The sequence below is a fragment of the Mauremys reevesii genome, linkage group 5 (genome assembly GCF_016161935.1).
Source record: "Mauremys reevesii isolate NIE-2019 linkage group 5, ASM1616193v1, whole genome shotgun sequence".
NCBI lineage: Eukaryota > Metazoa > Chordata > Testudines > Geoemydidae > Mauremys > Mauremys reevesii.
Genome location: NC_052627.1, coordinates 122217941 through 122243375, shown reverse-complemented (window position 1 = coordinate 122243375; position 25435 = coordinate 122217941). Strand labels below are relative to the sequence as shown.

Genomic DNA, 25435 nt, shown 5'->3' with positions numbered 1-25435 from the left:
GATGGAGTTGGGGAAGGTAGAAATTAAGAATCCCCAAACTAATCCTCCTTATTTGAGGAAAATTCCTTCACTGTAACCACATTAATAACCGTGTGTTGTAATGGTCAGCAACAATACAGTATTAAATTTTAAAGAGTGGTGAATATACACTTAATTACCCTGTGAAACCCCACAAAAATATTCTGGATAATCTAAACTACGTCCCCTGTGTTAAAAAGAGATGCCACGGTACAGTATCTGCCAAAGACTTCATAGATCAACCAATAAAATTCATAAACACATGCAAATGCAAAGCAAAATGTCATTTTATTTAATTCAAGGACTAGTTTCCTTCTAGTATTGCTGAAGGGATCACCTCCTGGGGAATTGATCATTACAAAGTCCCTGTTTAAAAGTTCAAGTGCTCTTGTACATTCTTTTGAACCACAGAAAACATAATAATGACCAAGAAGGTGGGCAGCTACTTGCAGTTTCATCCCACCTAAATTAGCATTGCTTCTGGCTGGAAAACAATTCAAGTAGTAAAATCATGGAACGTGTTAACCTTTAAGGTCACTACTATATTTTGATCAAAAAGTCTTGAATGTATGAAAACCCATTTGTACATGTTATGAAGTTTTATAACCACTCACTGTATAAGGAGACAGTTAAGTATTTTGGACCTGTTGTCAACCAGATACTTAAGCGTTCAGATCTCCAGATATCCAATGGTTTATTACCAATTTAATTATGCAACTCACTTTTCACATTAAGCTCTTTAACAAATGGAACATAGACCCGCACCAGAATCACTGTAGACAGATTTTGTTTTATAGAATGCCCTTCTGAAAACTCATTTCAAAATAGAGATGCTTTCTCCAGAACTGTAAAAGCCATAAAAATGCAAAATATCTGTTAGGAAATTTGTAATCAAAGTTACTTCTTAATGTTCAAAATAACATTTAGCCTCCAGTTGTCTTTTGCTGTTGTTCATATACTGATCAATAGACTATAAACAGGTAACAATGGTTCTTTTTTCCCCCACCTGAAACATTTCTTCTAACACAGGCCCAAGATAGGCAATACAGAGATTCAGGGACATGGATTATGCATTGCAAAGGTAATCCACTAATCATTTTAATTTAGAACAACTCTGATTCTAGTACACAACTTTGAGCCTCAGTTGTTTTCAATCTGCTCTAGATCCAAGTCCCCGCAGTCTAGCGGAAAGATACCCTCTTCAGTGCTGTCACAATCACTTGTGTCCTCGTCACTTTCACACACTGCAGCTGCCTTCTTATAATCCCTTACATTGAAGGCAACTTGGCATGGCCCATGATGCCTTATTTCATCCAGCTGCTCTTTCACTGGACTGGAACCAGGGGTGGTGATGTTCATAAAGTCATGTGAATCACATGGGGATGACACAATTGTCTTCATTTGTGTGTCGTCATCGTCGTCATCTTCTTCATAATCAAGGGAGCAAAGACTTTTCGAATTTTTTAAAGTCTGTAATTAAAAAAATATATTAACCAAAAGCAATAGAAAAGACATTATACAGAAGTTATTTACTGTGCAGTAACTGCAGTTCTCAGATGTTTTGTCCATGTCATCTCACTTACAAAGATTAGCTAGCAATTTCCACCTTAATACGAGAGCCTGACGTCCTAGCTACAGCTAGCCAAATAAGGATTTCTGAACCACTGTTCCCAATTTGGCATCTGATCTAGTCACGAAATCCAGGACATGATGTTTGGTAAAGGTATGAGCTGAGCTCCAAGTGGCTGCCCTGCAGATGACCCATACAGAAATATTTCTTAGACATACTGAAGACGTTGCCTGGTCTCTAGCTGAGTGGGCCCCGATGACTGAGGGAAGGCCACATCTACTAGTTGGTATAAGACTAATGTACTGAGTGAGCCATTTGAATCTCCAGGAAGAGATGATCTGATCGTTTACAGCCTTCCCTAATGTCACAAACAGGTTGATTTCCTGAATGGCTTTATTCTACCTAAATAATAAAGAAACGCTCTGGAAATATCTAAACTAAGGAACCTGATTTATCCCAGGCTTACGTGATGCTTGGGGGAAAAAAGAGAATAAGAGGTTAATTATCTGGTTTAAGTAAAAATCAGCAGCACACTGCTCTCTCCCATAGAGAGTAGACACCGACTGCCCCCCTCAGTTAAGAGTGAAAGGCCTGGCTTGAACCTGGAGGGGTTTAGTCCGGCCTTTAGATGGAAAGAACCAAGTAGAAGAAAACAAACATTTTAAAGAAGGAGCAGCAAAGAAAGTTGTCAGTAAGCTAAGCAAAGTAACGGAATGATTCTAAATGGACTCTGAAGGGTACTTTGGGGGATAGCACACAGGCTGCTGAGCTCTCTCTTGCTGCCCTGGGGTATACGAGTGAAGAGAGAGGTGGCAGAAGCTGCTCTGCCCCATATGCCCTCATGTAGGGGCAGGGAGGAAATGCGCACCAAGATATGCAGGGCACAGGCATGGCCCCAGAGGACACTGGTGTCCAAAGGTTCTGCTCTCCCACACATGAGGCGCGCACACACCGTAAACTGGAGCCACATGGACAAAATGACTAAGGACCCCTCTAATTTTCAGTGTTTTTACAGTTCAGTTTTCATTCTTCATTAAAAACGTGGTTTTTAAAACAACCTATTTACTGACCAATCATTAATATTATACAGTATATGCTCATTCCTCATTGAGAATTTTATACAATTCCTTTCTCACTGTACACACAGTCATTATGTTACCAGTGTCTGGCACAGGATGCCTTTTAGAAAGAACTTTACAGACATTACTAACTAGCCCTCGCAACGCCACTGAGGAAGGAAGATCAATATTCTTTCCCCATTTTACAAGTAGGGAAAGAGGCACAGAGGTGAAGTGACTTGCCCAAGACCATATAAATCACTGAATTTGGGTGCTCCCCTCACATTCAACCCCCTGCTCACTACTACAAATCCTGTCACTTCCTAGATATGCAAAACTTGGATCCAGCACATTCAGGGATTGAAGTATTCTAGTTTGGAGGGGCGGGGGGCGCAGAGAGAATCCAGATAATGTGTGAGGCGTTAGAATGATTTTACAGCACAATTTGGATGAAAGTTAGTAGATTATACTACTACTAAGATGAACATGCTTCACTGACTTGTACTCTTATACAGGACCTCAATGAGATTTTGCTGCACAGTCGAGATCACTGAACTTCTATTGCTGTAGCTCACGGTAACCTGCACCAAATCGTATTGCTACAGTGGAACAACTCTTGAAGAGTAGCCTTCCGATTCCTACCATTATTTGTACAGTGGGCTTGATTCACTTCTCTCTGGCTGGAGTAAGTCTGCAGCCATCAACAGCATTACACTGGTTGAACAGCAATGTTATTAGAATGGTGGGGTGGAGTGCTCTCAGATAAAGATTCTCTCTCTCCACATTGTTATATAGACTCACAGGTTTTAAAGCCAGAAGGGATCATTGTGACCTCTTGCATAACACAGCTAATAGGAATTAATTCCTGCTTCTAGTCCAATAGCTGTGGCTGAACTACAGCATCTCGCAGAAAAACATCCAATTTTCATTTAAAGATTTCCAGTGACGATGACAACAACAACTAGGCTCTTATCTAGCACTTTTCATCGGTAGATTGAGAATCCATCGTAACTGTTGGTAAAATGCTCAAGTGGTTGCAAAGTTCTGCATCTTATTTCTATGCCACAGGGCCCCGCAAAGCTACATTGCTTAGGCTTCAGCCCCAGGTGGCAGGACTCAGGGCCCCGGGTTCAGCTTTCTACCGTGGACCCCAGCAAATCTAATGCTGGCCCTGCTTGGCGGCCCTCCTGAAACCTGCTTGCAGCCCCCACAGGGGGCCCCGGGCTGAGAACTGCTGCAATACAGCAAGGAAATGGTGTTAAGGATACTTGAACCCTAGTTGTAGCCTACTGCTTTGAAATGGTGAAAACGTTTCCTGCTATCTGTCTCCAGACAGAGGGGAAAGAAGTATTTTCTAGGTAGCCCTTTAAATCTTAAGGTAGATACTGGTTACTGCTCCTGTTCAAACAAACTTATATATGCTTTTGGAAAGGGATTCTTGAACCCCTGAATTGTCCTCCAGTCAGCTTTATTCAAGTTACTACTAAAGAGTAATCAAAACTAAGCACAGCTGTCTTTCTAGGGTTGTGTACATAAAAACAGAAAATTGCCGGTTAGCTATACTGCACTGAAACCACTTGAATGGGAACTTTTGGCTGGTTTCAACACAACAGCAAGTGCATTCAGCTAGTTCTTTGTTCACCCACTTGTCACAACCACACCAAACTAAAAATAGGTGGATTTATTATCTCAAGCACAATCCCACTACTTTTCACAAAGCAAAAAAGGTAGACGCTGAAATGCATTCAAAACCCACTAACTAAAGCTTCACATGTTACACCAGTACAGTACCACACCTTTCAAGCACAATCATGCTCAGTGGGGAGTCAGTGAGTACTTGCTCAATGGTCCTCATTTTATAAAGGATGCTGGACTAACAAAACAAAAGAACCCACAGTTGGCAATGGATGGAACTCAATCAGCCAAAAGTATTCTTTTGTGTAAAGAAAGAAAAGAAGCTCAAAGAGTTTTAGAAGGAATAGGGTTATAAAATGTCTGAATATTAAAACTCTGTAGGAAACAATGTTGGGGGAAGGAAATAAAAGAAAATATCCCTAGAGTCTTGCTTTCAAATCAAATAAGCAAGCTAGGCCCACAGGAATTTGAAAGCAAACTGATGTGTGTGCGCTCTTCTGAATCTCTCGTTCAGAAATTTCACAGTAAGTCACTATACACTTCTGAAGTTTTTTGTTTTAATAAAACTGATTTCACTGGTGCGTTTTGCTACATGAATTTACACAACACATTCAAATTTAGCCATGTCCTTAGCAGTTTTTAAAAACCCCAGACTGTGTACTAGAAACGTGTTTGTTACAGTCAATTCTCCCTGAAAGGCTAAATATAGTTTTTTCACAAATCCCACATGTGTATTTAGGGTCGCCAGTTCTCACCACTATCTTGCAAGTTTTGCAAGATGTGGTGCTTTTCTTAAGCCTCCTGCTCCTAGAGCGCAGCACATATACTAAAATTGGAACGATACAGAGAAGATTAGCATGGCCCTGCGCAAAGATGACGTGCAAATTTGTGATTACATGAGAATCTCAACTTTCATTTTGAAAAAAATGTAACTGGTTTCTAGCTCACTGGTATGGAGGGAAGCTTGAAAACAAATTCTAAGGGCTCAAAAACTAAGAGGCAAATTAAGAGACTCCCCCTCGCTCTCTCCCAATTATTTTTTAAATCTCATGGTATTTTGTGGCCTGATTTGATTTTTGAATGCTTGGGATTGGCAATGCTGCTTTTTCCAAAGGTATCCTCTTCTCTCTATGAAAGGCACCATTTTAACAAAATATTCTAGAAATTACTTATACAGCACTTAGAGAATATCATCATGGCTCCAGGAAGCTCACAATTTAAGTTTAGCCATAAAGTCTACACAACACCCACCAGGCTTGTTGTGCTCAACTGCACAGATCTCGTCTGGCGAGGACTGCGGAAAAAGGTGTTCTTAAGGAAAGGGTTGACAATTAAAGAACAAATGTCCGCAGGGAAGCAAAGTGAGCCTGAATCCCACCACCATTACAGCATACCTTTTAATAAATATTTCCATCGAGTCACCACAGAAAGAATCCAGCATCTCTTTAAAAACTGAGCTTCAGCTGGAAAAGTGTTCCACTTTCATGAAGTAGTTTATGCCCCTAATTACAATTAGAGTGATACTAATGAATGCAACTGAGATGCCTATAAATTATCGTAAGCCACCTTTATCATACATTTCACATTACTACAAAACTTGTTCTTTAAAAAGTTTCCATTTAAAAATCGAGATCAGATATGTGCAAGTATTAGTAATTTATGTTGTGGTAGCACCCAGAGACCTCCATCATGTGGGGGCTCTGTATCAGTTTGTGTCTATTATGACAGACAAAACACAGTAGGTTGCAGGCTGTGCCCTAAAGTGTTTACACAAGATGTCTGAAATCCTTGGAAAATTCAGAGATGTCAAGAAATAGTTGATCCCATGTATCCCATCACTGCAGCTTTTACTTTATACACAGTAGCAGTAATTTTAGCTCACACCACATAAAAGCAGATATACTAATTTAACAGCTACACCACATCGCACAGAACGATTTTGCACAAACTGCATGCACAGGTGGCCTGATTCTCCACTCTTACACCTGCATATTTTTGAAGCATATGAGGTTGCAGCAGCGTAACTGTGGAGAATAAGGCCTTTGATGTTTGACTCAAACATAATGTCATTATCATCAGTGATGCACTCACATAATACTTGGCACTGTGCAAAACAAATACAAGAGACATTCTTGACCCTATGATACAGCAGAAAGGTGGAACCATCCACATAAGGTGCAGAAAACGAGAAAAAAAAAAAAAAGAGGTTATCCATTGCAGTGTTGAACGTTTGGAACCTACTAACACTTCTGTTACAGACGCTCCCCGACTTACACCTTGCGTAATTCGAATTTTGAGTAAGTTGGAAACGTATATCCAACCATTACGCAAAAAACCCGCAAACCCTACCAATTTCTAGCTTACGGAACTTTTTCCATAAGCTTGGATTTGCTTACGTTGGGTTTACGTAACTCGGGGAGCATCTGTAATTTAAAATTTCAAGAAAGTGATTTATAGCATCTGAAGATTCACATCAGGCTCAAAAGTTAAAATTAAAAACTTAGATGGAAATGCATTTTCTCAAGTTTAAAACTTACAAAACTGTTTTGGGCATAAAACTGACACTTTGATTTGTAAGACAAAGTTAGTTACTTATTAGTAACTTGAGGTTCTTTGAGATGTGTGGTCCCTATCTGTATTCCACTGTGGTCACACATGCACTCCATGAAGAGATAGAAGGTGGAGTAGATTGTCCGCCTTTCCAGTTCCTTCATCACAAGTCAGAGAAGATCTGAAGCAAACGAGAAGGAGGGCAGGTAGTGGAATACAGATCTGGACCACACATCTCAAATAACCTCCAGTAATTATCAGGTAAGTAACTTTCTCTTTTGCTTCAAGTGCTGGTCCCTATCTACATTCCACTGTGGATGACTGGACAAGCAGTACTCAAATAGGAGGAGGGTGCAAGGTCATAGATGGCGGAGCCGAACAAAGAGCTGCTGTTCCAAAAGATTCACTGGCAGAGGAGTACGGTACCACAGCATAGTGTCTAGCAAATGTGTGGCTTAAGCACCACATAGCTGCCTTACAAATATCAATTAGAGGCACCTCTTGAAGCAACACCATAGATGTTGCTTGTGCTCTTGTGGAAAGAGCTCTTATCCAATGAATATGGGAAGGTTAGACAGCTGATAGCAGAGCAAGACAGAGCCGGAGATCCATTCTGAGATTCTTTGAGAGGATATAGGCTGACCTCTGACCCTTTCCATTATGGCAACAAATAGTCTAGGGGATTTCCTGATTGTTTTTGTTCTCTGCAGGTAAAAGAACAAGGTTCACCAAACATCTAGAGAATGGAACCTCTTTTTCTGAGTATGTGAGAGGTTTTGGGAAGAACACGGGTAAGTGAATAGCCTGGTTCAGGTAAATATCAGATTACTCTGGGGGTGAATTTAGGGTGTCATTGTACCATAAGCATAAAGTTTTGTAATTTAGTATGAGGATCTGCCATCAATGCTTCAAGCTCACCAACCCTGCTGGCTGAGATGATGGCTATCAGGAATGCGACCTTCTTAGATAGGAGAAACATGGAGCAAGAAGCTAAATGTTCAAAAAGGCACTTAGTTAGTATGGAGAGAACAAGTTCAAGTCCCACTGAGGAGCAGGCGCTTTTTTTTTTTTTAAATAAGTGGAAAGTTTCTGATTAGGCCTTTCCTGAATCTGTTAGTCAAAAGATGTACGAAGATCAAGAAGCCCTGGGAAGGTGGGTGGTATGAACTGATTGTCAGTTCCTTATGGGTTCACTCTACAATAGAGAAATCTGCTGTCTTCAAGTCCATAATGAGAGGAATATATCTGTGGCTTCTGGAGAAATCCATCTGATGTGCCCACACTGAGAAACTCCTCCACTTGGCTAGGTAACATTTCCTAGTGGACTCCTTCCTACTATTAGAAAGGATGTTCTGTACAACTTCAGAACACGATTGCTTTAAGGACAATGCCAATCCAAAAACCAGGCTCTGAGATGAAGCAGCTTGGGTTGGGATGCCTGATGATCTTGCCATTCCCCTGAGTCAAGCGATTGGGAAACGTAGGAATAATGATCAGTGCCCAAAATATGTGAAGGAGGTTCAGGAACCAAAACTGTCTGGGGCAATGAGAATGACTCATGCCCTGTCCTGAGGAATCTTATGCAAAACTAGAGGCAGGAATGGTAGTGGAGGGAAGGCATAGATCAGAGGATCTGACCATGGAAGGGGTAGAGCGATGATCTGTGAGTGGTGACCCCAGGCTCCTCTGGAACAGAATATGTTACACTTTGTTTGGGAAGTGAACAGGTGCCTGGCTGGGTTCCCCTATAGAGCGGAAATATTGTTTACCACAGAGTCAAAGCTCCCCCTCACAATCAACTGCAAAGCACCTGATGAGACAATGTGCTAGCACATTCTGCTTTTCTGGGCGGTAGACAGCTGCCAACATAATCTGGTTGTTTGTTGATATAAAAAACAGTCCCAATGTTGTCTGACAGTTTTAGGGTCTAGTGACCTTGAATGAAAGGGAGAAAGGTTTCACAAGCCCTTTGAACTGTTTGTAGTTCTAGAACATTGATGTGCATCCTGTACTCTCAAGATGTCCAGGTGCCTTACGCTGTATGGTTGTCCAGGTGAGCTCCAAAACGCAACAGGCATGCATTAATAATGGTGGTTTTTTCTGGTGCGGAGGTGATGAAGGGAATGCTGATGCAAGCTTGATGGGGATTCTTCCACCATGACAGGGATATCGCACTACTTTGGTGGGAATGCTCACTATGGTACTCGTGGATTGGTGGTTTGGCAAGTACACAGTTTGAAGCTACAATCATCAGTAATGAAGGTGGAGTCTTACAAAAGGTGTGGCGTAAGTGCATGAGGACATATGGCCTAGGAGAGAGAGAGGGGTTTTGCTTTCTGGGGTTGGTTATGATCTAGTCTAGGGTAACGTTCATAGCCTGAAACGTGACTCTCGGAAGGTAAGCCCTTGCCATGAAAAGCGTTGCCAGACATTTGCAGCTCCAGTAGTGCTTAGGGGGCAAACAGAAAAAGGATTAATAGACTCTGGATGCTCCTACAGCCTGGTCCGTGAGACCCTACTGGAACTGGAAGAGTTGCAAGATGACCCAAGGCACGTATCCCCACTCATACCTACCCTATGGCCTGGGTGCATCTGAATATAAGGAACCAGGCTGGAACTCTTCCAACTGGAGTAATCCCCAAATTGCCATGGGAAATAATCTAAAGGGACTGAGAACATTTCTCTTTGCTACTATTGTGTCACCCGGAGAACCCGGGTACTGTTCCAGTCTGATTGTCTGACATCTTTCCAATTGCCATATGTGACCTTTGTGATGGCTCACTGCAACCCAAGATGACTTGGAAACAGCAACAAGCAGCCAGGAAGGCCTGACTACGAGCAGCCTTAGCAGCTAGCAACTCAACAGAACCACCCTGAGACAACACTTCTTGACACTGAATCAATGGTACCACCAGCTAGGACCTTTGATTTGGTTCAGGAAAAACCACCATTAGAGAGGCACACAATTGGCATGTGGTGATTAATAGAATCATCGCATAGGAGGGCCAGGACTCCCAATTTCCCCACTTCGAACTACAAAATTATTTACTTTGCAAAATGGAGAAGAATTTCCAGACAGGTGAGATGCATCACCAGTTTGGGATGCTGGAAACCCACTATCTCTGGTATCTCATAGGAAGCGGCTGGGTACAACCCCTGCAGGACAAGACAAAGGCCCTGAGGAAGACCCAGTTATCACCACCAAGAAGCAGGTGTGGGCTTTCCTGGATCTAGCCACATAGTGCCAAAGGTTCATGCCCCACTTCATGACACTTGCTGCACTACTGACCGACTTCAAGAAGGCCAATAGCTCTCAAGCAGTCCAGGGGACAAACTCAGTGTGAACAAGGCCTCTACCAAGATAAGGATATCCTCAGTCAACAGCCGGTGCGACAGTATTTGGGACTTCTCACTCCTGTTTATATTACAAATGGGTACTTCCACAGTTGGACCGGGAGCAATACTGTCCCAAAACATTCAGGGGGTGGAATATCAGATATTGTGTGTAACCCGGAAGCTGCAGCCACAGGAGAGCAGATACTCCACCATCAAGAGAGTGCCATGCCATCAAATGGACTGTAGGGGTCTTACAATATTATCTTTTAGGGCTTCCTTTGATCTAGTAATAGACCATGTACCCTTTAAATGGTTGCAAGTTAGGAAGGACACTAATACATTACGTAGTGGTATTGGTCATTACAACCATGTGTCTTTTGTGTACGACAACGGTCAAGTTCACAGCTCTAGAATGTGGACTTCCTTTCCTGGGACTGACGTTCTTGCAGAGGGGAAGAGATCAGAGTCCTGGGCCTGTTCTACAGGGGAGGTGTGTGACTGAGTACAATCAGGCCTTCTCTACCCCTCAGCTCTCCACCCAAGGAAAATTCACTCAGACTGGACCACCACCGAGATGGTTCTCCAGAGGTCTGGAAGGGCCAAGAAAAAAATATTGGCCAATCAAGAACCAGCAGGCCAGTTAAGAAGGCATGCCTGCTGTTGCTCAGGGACAGAGCTAGGTGAGACTGGAACAGAGCTCCTCAGGGTTAACCCAGACCCATACCAGGGCCTTGCCCTAAGCATGGTAATTAAGTGCTTGCCTTTTGCCATCTGCCCCTCACCTCCCGTCTAAATGGGCGCATGGGCAAGTCCCGAGTTGCCATTTTGTCATTTGATTGATTTGAGACTTACACCAAGCTTATGGCACAGAATACTCTGCTCCAAGCAGGTGGCCAAACCTTGCAGACAAAGGTGGGGAGTGTCCACAGACCCATGTGTGGCCCAGAAGAGGGCAATGCAGAGCAGCCCCACTTCCCACAATAGCCACTGCTACTTTTTACTGCTCCCGACCTGACCAAAGAGTCCACCTTCTGCAGAGCTCCTAAAATGATGGACAAGCCAAAAAGCTGGAATGTTATTAAACTATTTATATTGGGGACTGGGGCCTAACTACGCTGGGTGCTGTGCAAATTTAGAAATGAGCCGACCCCTCCTGTGACGGGCTCTGACAGAAGGAAAATGGCCTTTTCTTTTTTGAAAGGTTTTTGCTGCAAACAAATATATACATCTCTGCAGAAAGGAAAATTATGCAGTCATTTGCTCAGTCACAAAAATCACATAAGAAAAACAGTTCATATCCCCCCACAGTGCCCTTCTAAGTTTATAGGGGGGGTTTCTCCTCTCCCATCTGATTTAGTAATTCAGATCTTTCACTTCAAGTGTGGATCATTTAAGACACTAGCTTATGAAGATCATATTTCCAGTTTCACAGATACAAAGAAAGTGTTTGCAGTGCTTACTATTGTTAGCATTACACTTACAACATGTCTCTTTAAAATTCATATACATTGACCTCTCTCCAGTCTATCTGCATTTCGGTTTTTGTTTTTTTGAATGGGTATCTTGATACAAAGGGGTATATTCACATTGTTTTGTATGAGGGAGTTATGCTGACAAGTCCCTCTACACAGAGACGAGAATACACTCTACGGTTGCTCAGGCTGACATTTCTTAACATTATATGGATACTGATCAACAAGAGAATGACTGCTTGTAGCAGCAGTGGCTAACAGTAGTGGTCTTTAGGTTCCAAAACCAATGCTGCCATAGTTTTTCACTGGTGTTGTATTTGTATGTTTTTGGCTACCTATTCAGAAAGATAAAACTTTCAAACAATGTACAACACATTCCCCTTCAGCTCCAGGCCTCAGAGCGCAATACATTTCAGTGAATATAACTTAGCTCATAATATAAGAATAGCTAACTCACTAAGAGAAAAACTTGCAATGAAGTAGTATTTTACTGGACACTAATGAATCATCTTTAATTGAAACTAGTTCTAAATAAAAACAAAAAATTACAAACTTACAAATAATTTGTCAAAACTTTTTCATGTTCACACTGAATACTGTTTCAGATTTGGACCTCATTTAGCACTGATGTAAATCCATTGCCTTTGTCCTCTGACATGGACAGAATTTGATCCTTTATGTCTACGAAACATTGCCAAATGGTATTATTTCTTACCACTTACATTTCTCATCTTGACTTTTATGCAGGACTATGCATCTTCTACTACACCTGACACATTTAGCAGCACTAATGGTCTCATGCACACAGAGCTGCAGCCACCCCATTCCTGCTCAGAAGTCCATAGACTCACATCCCTATGAATTATTAAAACTATCATTTCATACTTTTTTTTTTTTTGCAGAATTTACTGAAGGGTGAGGTATATAACAGACCAGTAAAGCTAGCTGTGTTGTGAATATTAAAGTGACATGTATCTGTTAGAAAGATTTATATCAGATTACAAAAGTAAATGTTGAATTTTAAACTTCAAACTGCACTCGTTACTGACAGATGTCAACCTCACCTACATTATTAGGTTGGGTTGGCATTCTATTATAACCAGCATTTTAAGGGGTTTTATAATTAGGCCATAAAATTCACTCCCAGCTAAGGGGGAAAAAAAGGTCTCGGTCTGGAAGCAATTTCATCCCCTTTACTTATTATTATTTACACAAAAAGAAAATCAGATTTATATATTCTTGATATATAAGCATTAAAAAGCAAAGATGCTAGGAATGTTTTGCTCATTTTAACTTTAAAAAAAAAGTACGTTTTACAATGAATTCTTATTGGCTGTTAATACTACAGATGCACCAGGGCCATTGATTACTTCCAGAGGAAAGCTAAACTGAGCCAATTACATTTGTCTGTGTAAAGGGAAACATGCCCAATAGACATGTCTAGTATGTTCACTGTATCTAGCACCTATAAACTAAAATACAGTAGCTATTATATCTAATATTAATGCTTTCTGACAAGGGCTGTTTTGAGACAACTTAGTTAACATGAAGCCACAAAGAGACAGATTTCAGTATCAGGTCAACCTGTGCTTTTTAAAGAAGTTTAGAACAATGTTGTTTGGAGATATCCTTTCTTGGTTCAGAAGTCACAGGGTGCTGAGGGCGCTTGGCACCTCAGAGACTGGGATGTTTGGATACAGATTCCCTGGACAAGGTTCACAAATCAAGGCAAGTGGTCATTTATCCTTTGTGTTAGACAAATAGATACCATACTTGTTCATGGTGGGCAGGGGAAAAGGAGGAAGGCAGGCAGGCTCTTTTAGGTACGACTTTACAATAAAGATCGTGCCTGTTGTGAGTGAATATTAGAATTCCTATGGCATTTCTCTTAATGGCAAGAGTTTGTCTCAATTCCCTACTGAAGTGCAGTATGCTGTGCACCAGCTGTCCAACTCCATGATTCCTTCCTCTGGCTTGTAAAGCACTCTCGGAGCCTTTCGATGAAAGGTTGTATGTAAAATGATAAATATCACATATTTCATGTTTTTAAAAGGCTGTAAATAGTCCATGCTACCAAATTTCATGCATTACTATTGGAAATTTCTTTACATTCTTTTATTGTGGAAAACAATGCAACATAAAAGAATATTTTAGTGATATCATTATCCTAACAAACAAAAGGAAATGATTTTTATTAGTAAAAGCAAACTTATTTAAAAGTAGAAAGTCAGTCACTTATTTGAATGCCAGTTTTTCACCACACCAGTTTGCAACATATGACTGCAAACAGAATTATCTATCATTCACCCTCAGAAATATAAATAGTTCATTTTGTTTATTCTCAAATACTTTGATATATCTGACTAAGGCCAATACCAATGCTTAGAGAGTTATTTTTTGAAATAGGTTATTTTCAAATAGTAAAATCTGACTATATCAATGGGTTACATTTATTTAAAAGAAGTAGCTTTTATTAGTGTAAGAAAGTGTCTTTCAGGTTTGTACCTTTTGAAGAAAAGGAATGTATAATCACGAATAAACTAATATTTCCCATTCTAAAAATCCAGTGGATGAAATCAAAGTAATAAAGGCGGCTGGCATACTCAGTTTAATTTAGCCTATCATCCAATACATTTGAGACATCTGTTTACCTATGTGCCAGTATCTGTGTTCAACAGAAAATGATTTGTGCAATGCAAGTCTAGCAGAAAGACAGACTAAGTGACAGTTAAACTGATTCAGCTGAGGTATTTCCCTACAGGATGTATTTTTATAATTGCTCCAGGCTTTGCAAAGCTTGTGTTTTGGTTTTTTTGCACTTTCCGAAGAAATTGCTCACACAGTGACTTCAGTCAAAAACAAGTAAAGTACACCTCCTACAGTACAGTTTTACACTGAATACCTTCTAATGTATAAAAAAAGACAACCTGGTTTCAAAATGAAAAAAGCTCTTATTTTGGAACTAAATAACTGCAATACCACACCACACCCAGTACTTCATTCATAAAATGCAGAACCATTTAAAGAATTCCACTGAATTATTAACTGAATACGTGGTAAAATTAACTCATTTCTCTTGAGTTTCTAAGGATCTTAATAATTGACCTTCATTCTGGCCGAATTACTTTTAGAAATCAGAAAGTGGGTTTCCATATTAATGATGGAAACTTGCTGAATAACTTCTTTACATCTTAGATTGGGGTGGGGGGGAGAAGAAATCAGTAATTCTCTCTGCCACCTCCTTAGCCCTAGATGGACTGAACCAGGACCATTGCAGCCCTTTGGGTACAAGCTTGGAAACATCAACTGAAAATACCTCATAGCTAGCATACTGTACCATGATTCTTAACTTAATGTAATAATATAACTATTGAGTTTCAAGGATCAACAACAGGTTTGGCATGAACTTGTTTATCACTGACTAATTTAAAAAGCTCACAGCTGCCTGCAAGCTTACATGGGAGTTTATGGATAGCCCCTTTTCACATAAGGTCAGATGCAGCTGGTCTGGTACTCATTAGCTATTTCAACAATGAATTCTTACTTGTACTTATAGCAACTTGCCAAAGAGGAACAGTAAATCTGCATCGGATATTAACCTTCATCCTCTTATGAGCACACTTCCAGAACAAAAGTACTGTAAGTTTAAGTACTGCTTTTCAGGGCTGGCGGAGGGCTACATGGTGTTGAACACTTACGAGAAAGCCAGCTATCTGTAAGACATTTGTTATACAAGTGACATTTGTAAAAGGAAAAACAGTATCCTTAATGAGATTTCCTTTCCTTGCTGTCCCCAGATCATACACTATTGGGCTGTCCTTTGCAGTCAGAGCACAGGGAGGCCTGCAACACAGAGGCTTCACTTCATTAAATGCCATTTTGGGCCTAATTTCACATTGTGATCCACTCTGCTGATGCAAAGAAAGCAAAGCGCCAGATGCTCTCTGTGCCTGCCACCTCAGTAGTGCTTCATTCATGATTGCAAAAAAACTTCAAGCCCCCATTCAAAACTAAGTACCCCCAGCCTGGTCTCTCCTGTCAGAGGACAAAGTGCTGGCTTGTCTTCAGCTCACTTTTGATGCTTGATTATCATCTCCTAGCCTGGCCTACTGCTATCTCCTTTCCTTCTTCCCAAGCCTGCTGGAATTTGAACTTTAAATGGATGTCCTCCCTGGAAACAATAGATAAAAAGGGGGCCTTTGATTGTTCATGCGTTGCTGAAAAGAAAGACCCTGAGATTCATCCTGGCTGCACAGCTCCCATTCCATTCCAGTGTGACGCTTTAGCCTGTAGCTACTCATTCAAGCTCACCGTGTCTATGTTTCCATTCAAAAAGGATGAATTCTTCAGGTTTCCCATTAAGAAATTAAATGTTGATCCTGTGAATGAAGGGCAACATCAAGCCTGGAAAGCAGCCAAAAGGCTTTAACAACACTCAGAAGTTTGGAGTTAATTCAGTACTGACTGAGTTTCAGCGGGATTTATAGTTGCATTATTTTTAAAGAAAAAATTACACAATCATGTTTAGGGCTTGGTAATAAACTATTTTTGGTGCCATCTGTTCTTCTAGTTGCTTGTTCCCCAGTTAGTAGAATTTACTTTTATATGGCTCCTTATGACTGACCCTCTTAGATTGCTCCAGTTACCAGAACTGAGAGCAAGGTGCAGGTTAGCTATACACAGAATATGTGATGCAATCAAATCTTTCCCAATCACCTTTTCGAAAATGCCACTTAAAAGAAAGCAGACTGAAGATAATTCTGATTTGGTGCAAACCAGACTGTCTTCAGTTAAAAAAAAACTGCCCATTTTGTAAGTAACAACGGGAAATACATTTCATACAAAGAATGTTACTATCTGGAAAGTAATAAATGCTCATTAACTGCGTTAAACCATCTGAAAAATGTTTACTCCTGGCAGTGTTTTTCTGGGAGATAGTTGCCAAGTTTCAACCTCATTAAACCCATAGATATTTTGTAACAAGTACATTCTGTCAGGCCACACTACCGTTATAGAGAGGGAAATGGAAAGTGGAAGCAGCTGCTTCAGGCAACTTTCCCCAGCAGAGATGAGATGGTTCAAACAGCAGCTGCCACCCAGGCAAGAGCCCCCCCAAACCCACCAAATTAACTCTTCAAACTCACATTTATATTCTGCTCTTAGCGTGGGACACAACACTGGTGGCCTCCTCAGCATGACAAGAGGGATAAGAGTGAAGGGGTTGCTGATTTCTCGAATTCTGATTCAAGTAATGCTTTGGATACTTGCATAATGATTAAGTTCTCAGAAATACATTGAGTAGGAGCATATGACACATCCAAGTTTCCTTTCTAACCAAAATAGCAGCAAAAATATTTAAAAGGCTTTGCTCTTAATGATGTCAGATTAAAAAAATTCTACTTAAAGCAAGGGAGAAAAAAAGTTTTTAGTATTGAACAAATGTTCTTCTTACCCTTTGTGTGGGGCAGCAGTGTTAAAGGTTATCAGGTTTACGGGACTTGCAGCATAGCTATGGGTGATGTTCCTAGAAAATAGGGGTTATGCTGCAAAAGCAAAGAAATGATCGCTATTATGCAATATTTAACTCACTTACATACTTGGAACACATGATATAATCACATGTAGAGGCACATGTGCACACACACACGATCTCCTTAGTAAACTCTAGACTTAGAATTTTATTTATAAGGATTTCAAATCAACTCTTCAAGCAATCCACATTATTGAAATCAAATTCACTTGGCCCTGACAGTTGGGTTTTAGTCACTTTCTGGAAGAGAGCACAAGTAGTATACATTGAATGAACTTGGGGGGAAAAAGGTGTAAACACTCCAACAGGAATACGTTTTGTATGTCACAATAGTCAATTAAAGGTATACCTGGCAACCACAATTTTTAAGTAAAACTCAGCAATTGGCAACATGAATTATAACTCCCAAAGGCTGCTGCACGACCTGCACATGCATTTACAGAATGAATTACTGAAGAATGTGATGGCTGATGAAGGTTCCTGCCTGCATTCAGAGGGTTTGAGACTCACTGCTTTTATTAGCAAATTGTTATAGTTTCCAAACTTCAAGTGGCTGAGGAAAATACACCTTCAGCTTTCTGCGCAACACACCTAACCCCTATAACCTGGTGTAACCACACACTTATTTATGGATTTTTAAGGACACTCACTGGTTACTACAGGAACAAGCCCCATTGGGAAAAGGTGGAGGAAACAAGCTAACGAATACAGCAGAACCTCAGAGTTACGAACACCTCAGGAATGGAGGCTGTTTGTGACTTCGAAATGTTCACAGCTCTGAACAAAACGTTATGGTTGTTCTTTCAAAAGTTTACAACTGAATATTGATTTAATACAGCTTTGAAATTTTACTATGCAGAAGAAAAAATGCTTCTTTTAACCACCTTAATTTAAATGCAACAAGCAAGTTTCTTTATTTTGTCAATTTATTATTATTTTTTTTAAATAGTTTACATTTAACAGCACTGTATTGTATTCACTTTTTTGGTCTCTGCTGCTGCTTGATTGCATACTTCTGGTTCCCAGTGAGTGTATAGTTGACTGGTCAGTTCGTAACTCTGGTGTTCATAAGTGAGGTTCTGCTGCACTGGTGCCATAAAGCTCAAGAGTGTTTTGAAGTAGACAGGATTACTTAGACACAGAAGAACTGTAGGTTCCCAGAAAGCAATTGGGAAAAGGTGACCTTGAGAAAGCCCAAAGGAAGCTGAATAAAGGAGCTAGGTGACTCTTTTACAGGGCTAACATACCTGGTTAGGAACAGATGGCCAGTGGAAAGGCAAGCCTGTCTGAAGGAAAGGCATTCTGAGATTGAGGGCCTGACTCCTATATCCAGACTTTAGTAAGGATGGAACCCTGGTATAAAAAAATTCAGGAAGTTGGACAAAAAAATCTGTGCAAATAGCACTCAGGTTTGGTTTTTTGTGGGGGCAAAAGGAAGGGAGTGGAAGAGAATAGACAGTACTCTACGGAAACAGTCTGATCTACACATCAAGAACTGTGAACCATTTTCAGCCAATACCCACGAAACAGTAACACCTACTACGTCAAAATGGCCCCCAAGTTCTGCTACAGCTACACAACCTTGCACATTGCCTTTCATCCAAAAAAGATAATGAAGTGCTTCACAAAAGCTACATATATCTATCTTTCCCCGATGTAGTGGAGTGTAGGTGCAGCACCCATAGGGAGTTGCGAAGGAACGTTCAAGGGGACACAGCAGGACTGGAGCCAGCCCTCATGGCAGGGTGGAGAGGGAGTGCCACCCAGACCCACTTCACTTCCAGCTCTGCTCTGGCCCAGCCCCCTGCCACAATCCTGGCTCCGCCCCCTGACCATGGCTCCGCACCCAGTCCCAGCCCCGCCTCCAGCCTTGGCCCCACTCCTGGCCCCAACTCTAGCCTCAATCCTAGCCCTGGGGTGGGGGAGGGAGTGCAGATAGAGGTAAGGGGAGGTGCAACACTGAAAAATTGGGGGACCACTGAATTAGAGGGAGGGGGCAAACCTTACACAGAGACATGAGGTCAGTGTCCACATAACAGGTAGAAGTTCTCTCTAAGGTCAAAAGACCCACTCAGTAGGCACGCATGAAAAAAATCTTATTCTGCCAGTGTTCATCCTGTTGGGAGGTGAATTTTTGTAACAAGCAACTATGAGTGGTGAGTGGGTGGGTAAAAAAGTTATTATAGACTAGTTACTAGGACACTTACGAAGTCCGTAACTCTCACTAGCTACCTGACCAGGATAAATAACCTACCAAATTTATAAACTGCAGCTTGCTTTTTAGGTTTTAAAAAAAAGATTCTAGAAAGGACCAAAGCACATGCACTTTTGTAACTATTACAACTATTTATCTTAGAAATCCTTTAGGCCAAAAATAGGATGTTTTATAATGCTCATTATCATGAACAATTGTTAACGCACTGTGAATCTATTTCCCCCCTGCTAAACACTATAACAATATGCTGTTGGCACAAACTATTTTACTGGGGGGGGGGGGAAGAGGAAGAGGAGGGGGGAAAGAGACAACAGACATGGGTCAGAAAAGTGTGTAATTTAATTTTTTAAAAACACATTCGTACCATCCTGTTTCATGGGATTGTTAGACTGAGCATAACCAGACTTAGCCCCCCTGCATCAAATTGGAGTTTAAAGTGAGGTCACCTATTTTGAATTGTTCAGTGTTTAATAACTTCTAATTTGGATGTGTGTCAGCATTCATTAAAGCAGCAACTGATACTAGACACTGGGAAATTGATAGTCATGATGTATGAACAGCCCCACAGTTAAGTGGGGATCTTAAGGCCTCTTCTACACTTTAATATTACTGTATTTTAAACCTGCCATGTTCTCAATGTCTTACATTAGAGAGGTTTTAGCAGCTTCATAGTTAAATTTGCATTTAGTTTCAGTCAAAGCAGGGTTAAAATCCCTTAGATGAAAATAAGATGTGCACATCAGTTATACCGCTTACTTTTAAGGTTTTACTTACACATAGCTTTGTCACACTTGAAAACTTAAGTTAGACCTAAATCTATACAAGTCTCAAATATAACTTAATTTTATTTGAACTTAGTATTACCAAAAACGATTTTATACCAGAGAACCAAATGAAAATGTTTTAAGTCTTCAGGTAAGCCTACGTGAGATCTCATTACCCTGCAGAGTTCTTGATTCAGGAACTCTTGCAAGGCAAAATGAATTTCGCAGGGATAGGGTGGTAGTAGCCCAGGCACACTGGGGAGATTAGTATCTCTTCAGAGAACTGGAATCTATTGAGCTCCTTACAGTTTTCTTGTTAAGCCACTTAAGCAAGAAGACAGTTTGCTTGTAGAATCAGGAAATCTTAAATAGCTCAATAATAACAAAAGACAACTTGGGCTCAACAAAAACAGTGAAGATGCTGCTACTTCTCTCTGGAGTTTCCCAGCTGTACAGGAGGTATGCCTGGTGTTTATCAAAGGGAATGTGGGGAAAAGGCTTTCAATTCTGCTTTAAAACATCAAGGCACTTGGAGTGGTTTGGGAGATTCAAGGACTTAAAAATAAAAAATTCCACACTCCAGCAGAGCTCAGGTATCTTGTGCTCATTGTAGATTTGTTAAATCCCACACCACCTACCACAAACCCTCCAAACCATGCCCATATGTAGTACCTTCCATCACTCCAACTCCAGACTTCTCTCGCCCTTTGACTCAAGAGTCTGGCACCACACAGAGTTGTGAAGTGCACAGTTTTATGCACAAACTATTATAAACTTAGCATGTACAACAAAGTTGATGCACCCAGTGCATAAGGTGTGGGGTTCTAGTTTTAGGAGACGTGCACACACACAGGAAATTCCCACTGCAGCTCTATCAGGTCAGCTCCTATCATGAATGTAACATTACAGTTAAACCTAAGCTTTAAAAAATTTGGAAGGTGAGTTTTCAACCACGAGCTATATAAAAATTCTTAACTGGTATTCTGGTTCAGACTTTGGGGTGTTTGTTTAATAATGAGTAGGGGGGAATTTTGACAATGCTAATTGCAACGATAATGGAATATAGCTTTTTATACATAAAAGCTACCTTGGCTAATTATTTCCATAATTCTTGATGTTTAGGGTTGGAGTTCTCTTTTTAAATTATAACCTTGATACACTACATTTCAAATAGAATATCAGTCACTTGTGAAATCTTAAGTTTTTACGATAATAAATAAGAATTTTTAATTTCTATTTAGACATGTTGTACAGTTGGATCAACACCAACAAGCACATCTTGATTTAAAAAAGGAACAGGGAAACTAGTTTACACGTAGACATATAAAACACAAGAGAATAACTTTGAAAGTCTGAAGTAGAACAAGACGGTTAAGCCACAAGACACCTGTGACACCAATATTGTGATACTTTCCAAATATGTACCGAAGACCCCAATTTTCAGATTATGCTACAGTTAGACCCTAAAATAAAAATAAAAAAGAAAAAAAATTACTTTCTACCTTTACCCCAACTCCACCTAATCTTTAAAAAAAAAGTCTTAAATGGCTTCTAATCTTTTATAATGCAATTGGCATTAAAGAAAAATGGTATGTTTTTAAAAGGTTAAAACCTATGTTTTTCATGAAACAAAAAGTTAAGTCACAAATACTACTAGACACTAAGTTACATAAAAGTATTTATCAGTATTTCATGCCATAGATCTCTTGCCCTCTTACTGCAAAGATCTTCCACCTTTACCGTCAATAGGTGTCAAAGAAGGGTGGGCAGGGTGCATAGAGATCAATGTAAACAAGAAATTAACTTTGATACTAGTTTAATGAGAAATAGTTAAGGAAAAATAAAGCCATGTACTAGATCAATGATCTAGAATAGAAAGTAACTGGCTCTAAACGCTTTCCCAAAACGTGGCTACACTACAGAGACTATATTGGTTTAGCAATCCAGCATAGCCCAGTAATATAGCTGCAGCCTACACCACCTCCCTGAACGAAGTCAGCTATGGCAACAGAAGTTTGCGTCCACTGATAGTGGCATCTACACTGGAGGTTGTGTCAGCACAGCTGTGTCAGTCCTGGCACACACACCTCCCACACACACCTTGACCAACATAGCTATGCTGATATAACTTTTCAGTGTAGACCCAGCCTACGTTTTCTTTAGAGGAAAGAGAATGAACAAGTTATAGACAATTCTCAACTTCATTAAATTCTGTCTAAGTAAGGGCAGCATAATCAGGTCCCACAGCATAATCACCTCTGAATTTCTTTAGCCTACAGAGCTTAACACTTTTACGTCTTTTAGGAAAGAAAATTTATGAGAGAGAGGAGGAATTAGGTCAATTTTTACAGCTGCACTAAGTCAACAAGAAAGATGGTCTGAATTCTACAAAATAAACATTTAGCACAGATGGAAGACAGTATTCCAATGCTGTACAAATACTTAAAAACAGTATACTACTTGTATATCTTAAACAGACCAAGAGGGTTTTATTTCTTAAAGCATTACAATTTACATATAATGCCAAACAGGAACACAGTCATTTGGATACTGGAAGCAAAGCAAATCCCCAACAGTGGAAAAAATTAAGGGTTTGAAACCATTCCAGAATCTCAGAGAACACTTTCAACTGTGCTTGCAATTCAAGAAATATACATTTCTGATTACTGTTTCTACTGGACCAGCATCATAATCACCATTTGTCATTATCAAAGCTTGCAGACATTAATGAGTTTTGGAAACTAATTCCAAAGCTCTGGAAATGCTCTTCTACTTCTTGGATTCCAAAATTATGAGAGTTATTCAGTTATGCTGATACTGTGCAGGTGGAATGAATGTTTGATTCCAGGGTCTCTTGCACACTCCTACATTAGTATGTGTGACTCGTTCCTACACAACACTAACATTCTTAAGGGATCAGGATTTCAACACCTGAACACAATTGGCAATAAGAAGAAACACAATGAGCACTCAGTATAACCAAGTACTGGAAAAGCCTTAACTGAACTTATTTGCTTGCATGATTTTTGGTCAGACTCTTGGATACTGGAGACCAGAGAAAGGAGTGTTCGACATTTCTAGTCTTTCATTCCACTTCCTAGCCCTCACCACATCTACTAGGGGTATATTGAACAGATTAATCCTTCTAGCCAATGACACTTCTGCCTTAATTTGTAGGATTTTAATCAAGTGGTCCAAAGTAACAAGTTCTGCACAAGCCCTTAGGAGGGAAGCTTCCCCTTTACCTACCGTTTTTCTTCTATCGGGGAGAACGGAGATAACAAAGTTTGTTTACGTGGTCAAGCTGATCCAAATAGTTATTCCAGAATAGGCCCCCAGGTGGAGGCTCTTATTCCAGAGTAAGAAAGTCCACACTGGGAACTGGTCCAGAATAGCTACTGTACTTTAAATTCACACCCTACCTTTTTATGGAATAACTTCTCCATGTAGACAAGCTCTAACTCATTCTTCCAAATTATATGTGGTGCCCTGTTAAGACTTGTCTGCTTAAAACAGGAGGTTGTCAAAGTCTGAATGTGAATAAGGGAAATGAAAAAAAAATGAGGATTTAAGTCTTATTTAACCATATTGCAAAATCTTCCATGAGGAAAAAAAACAGCATTAGCATTCTAACAATCACAACTGAGAGAGTTTCCCTTTGAGTGAGAGAGGCTTGGCAGGTCTGAAGATACTTTTTGTTGGTTTGCTCTATGTACCTTGCATTTAATTAGATTCTGCTTAATTAATGTAAGTCTGGTTCAGAGGAGCTCAATAGCATCCCCCAGGTAGAATCAAGGATGCTTCAAGTCCAAGAGAGAGAGAGGGAGATAGGGACACAAGGTTGCAAAAGAGCAACATGAGTTGCTTTTGCTTCTCTAGGGTAAGAACTAGTATTGGCTTGATAAGTTTATTTTACAAAAAGGAATGGTCTGGTATATTTAGGTTTCTAGAACAAAATTCATGTGCACTGACAAAGGGATACAGCAATTTAAGTCAAGGAAATTTCCATCTGGAATTTAAATTACCAGTAGTTTTGCAAAACCCCAACCTAATGAAAATTTGTAGTACTGAAATGTAGATTAAAATTTTAATTTTAATTTAGTTCAATTCAAAACAGGCTATAATTCAGTTCAACTGCCTCATTTCAGTGTCATTACTAGTAGGGTCTCATTTAATTTCTGCAAAATTGTTGTCGGCAAAGAACAAAAAATATTAAAAATGAAGGCCTGAGTCTTTTTTTTTCTTTTTTTTTAAAATATAGCTGAATTGCAGCAGGTAGGAACCCAGTTCCATCTCCTACAAGCTTAAAAAAAAAAAATCTGTGCTCTTTATCTTCTTTCGATGCCAAAAAAGGAGACTTAAAAAAACCCTTTTAATGAATCTGAGATTCAAGGTACTATTGAGGGGAAGCTTAGGCAAAGAGGCAAGTTTTACATTTCGCTCTGAATGTGGCAAGTTTAGTGGTCATGCTTTTTTTCTTCTAGTAGCAAGTTCCAAATTCTTGGTCCAATCTAACAAAACTTTTTTGTAAGTATCAGAATATTAGTATAGCAACTTTTAAAAAATGTTTAATGGGAGTTTACAGTGGAAAGTCTGACTTAACTGTAATAGCTACTGAGATTATAAAACCATATGTCTGAGGCAGTGTAAAAATCTTAGCTGCGAATAAAAACGCTGTTTTCTGTATCGTTCAGTTTTACAATTAAAAAGCAAATGCCAGTTCAGTCAGAAAGATCAGGATGCAAACACAAGCACACTTCCAAACAAACCAAGACAACTGACACAGAACAATGACACTGAATAATATACTTTATATGTAAAATCTGTTCAGTTTAAATAACTATAAATTAAATTTCAGCTCAGACTGCCTTGTATCACACTACAGAGAGTTAAGAGTTGTGCCATTCAGGAGCTGTGTTTTGGTTTCAACTACACTGTTATGGTTACAGACTTAATGTTCAAGGTCCCTGGTGTTTGATTATAGTAACGGACATCTTGTTTCATCTATGTTGGCTAATACAAATATTTACAAGAGCTATTTTGTTTTGATACATTAAAGACAGGCTGGTAGACAGGTGAAGCCTGAGTGTTCAGACTTCTTCCTGAAAGTTAGGTAAACTACATAACAGCTGTTTGCATGGCACAGCAACCCTAAAAATGTAATGGTATAGTCTCCAACACTTGAAACACTGCAAAGCAGCAGCAAGATGGACAAAGGATAAGGGGAAACCAAGGCAGAGAAGTTAACTAATTTGCTCAAGGTCAATGGCTGAGCTGGAAAGAGAAC

The 25435-nt window shown here is 40.0% G+C and overlaps 1 protein-coding gene and 1 non-coding gene across 11 annotated transcripts in view; one reads left to right on the top strand and one right to left on the bottom strand.

Annotated features, from left to right (window-relative positions):
- Window positions 1–287: 287 nt before the first annotated feature.
- FAM53A (family with sequence similarity 53 member A) overlaps window positions 288–25435 on the bottom strand; it is a 147865-nt gene continuing 122717 nt past the window's right edge. For 8 of the 10 annotated variants that reach the window (XM_039541468.1, XM_039541464.1, XM_039541465.1 and 5 more), the window contains exons 5-6: window positions 23571–23678; window positions 288–1488 (exon numbers count right to left, since the gene is read on the bottom strand). In XM_039541468.1, coding sequence (XP_039397402.1) covers window positions 1159–1488; window positions 23571–23678 — 438 coding nt within the window. In that variant the 3' untranslated portion in view covers window positions 288–1158. Of the gene's footprint in view, window positions 1489–21502; window positions 21612–23570; window positions 23679–25435 lie in introns of those variants that run through there. The other 2 variants (XM_039541472.1, XM_039541471.1) reach the window with 2 other exon arrangements.
- On the top strand, window positions 5083–5189 carry LOC120407211. The gene has a single exon (XR_005599841.1). It is a non-coding gene; the product is annotated as a U6 spliceosomal RNA (small nuclear RNA).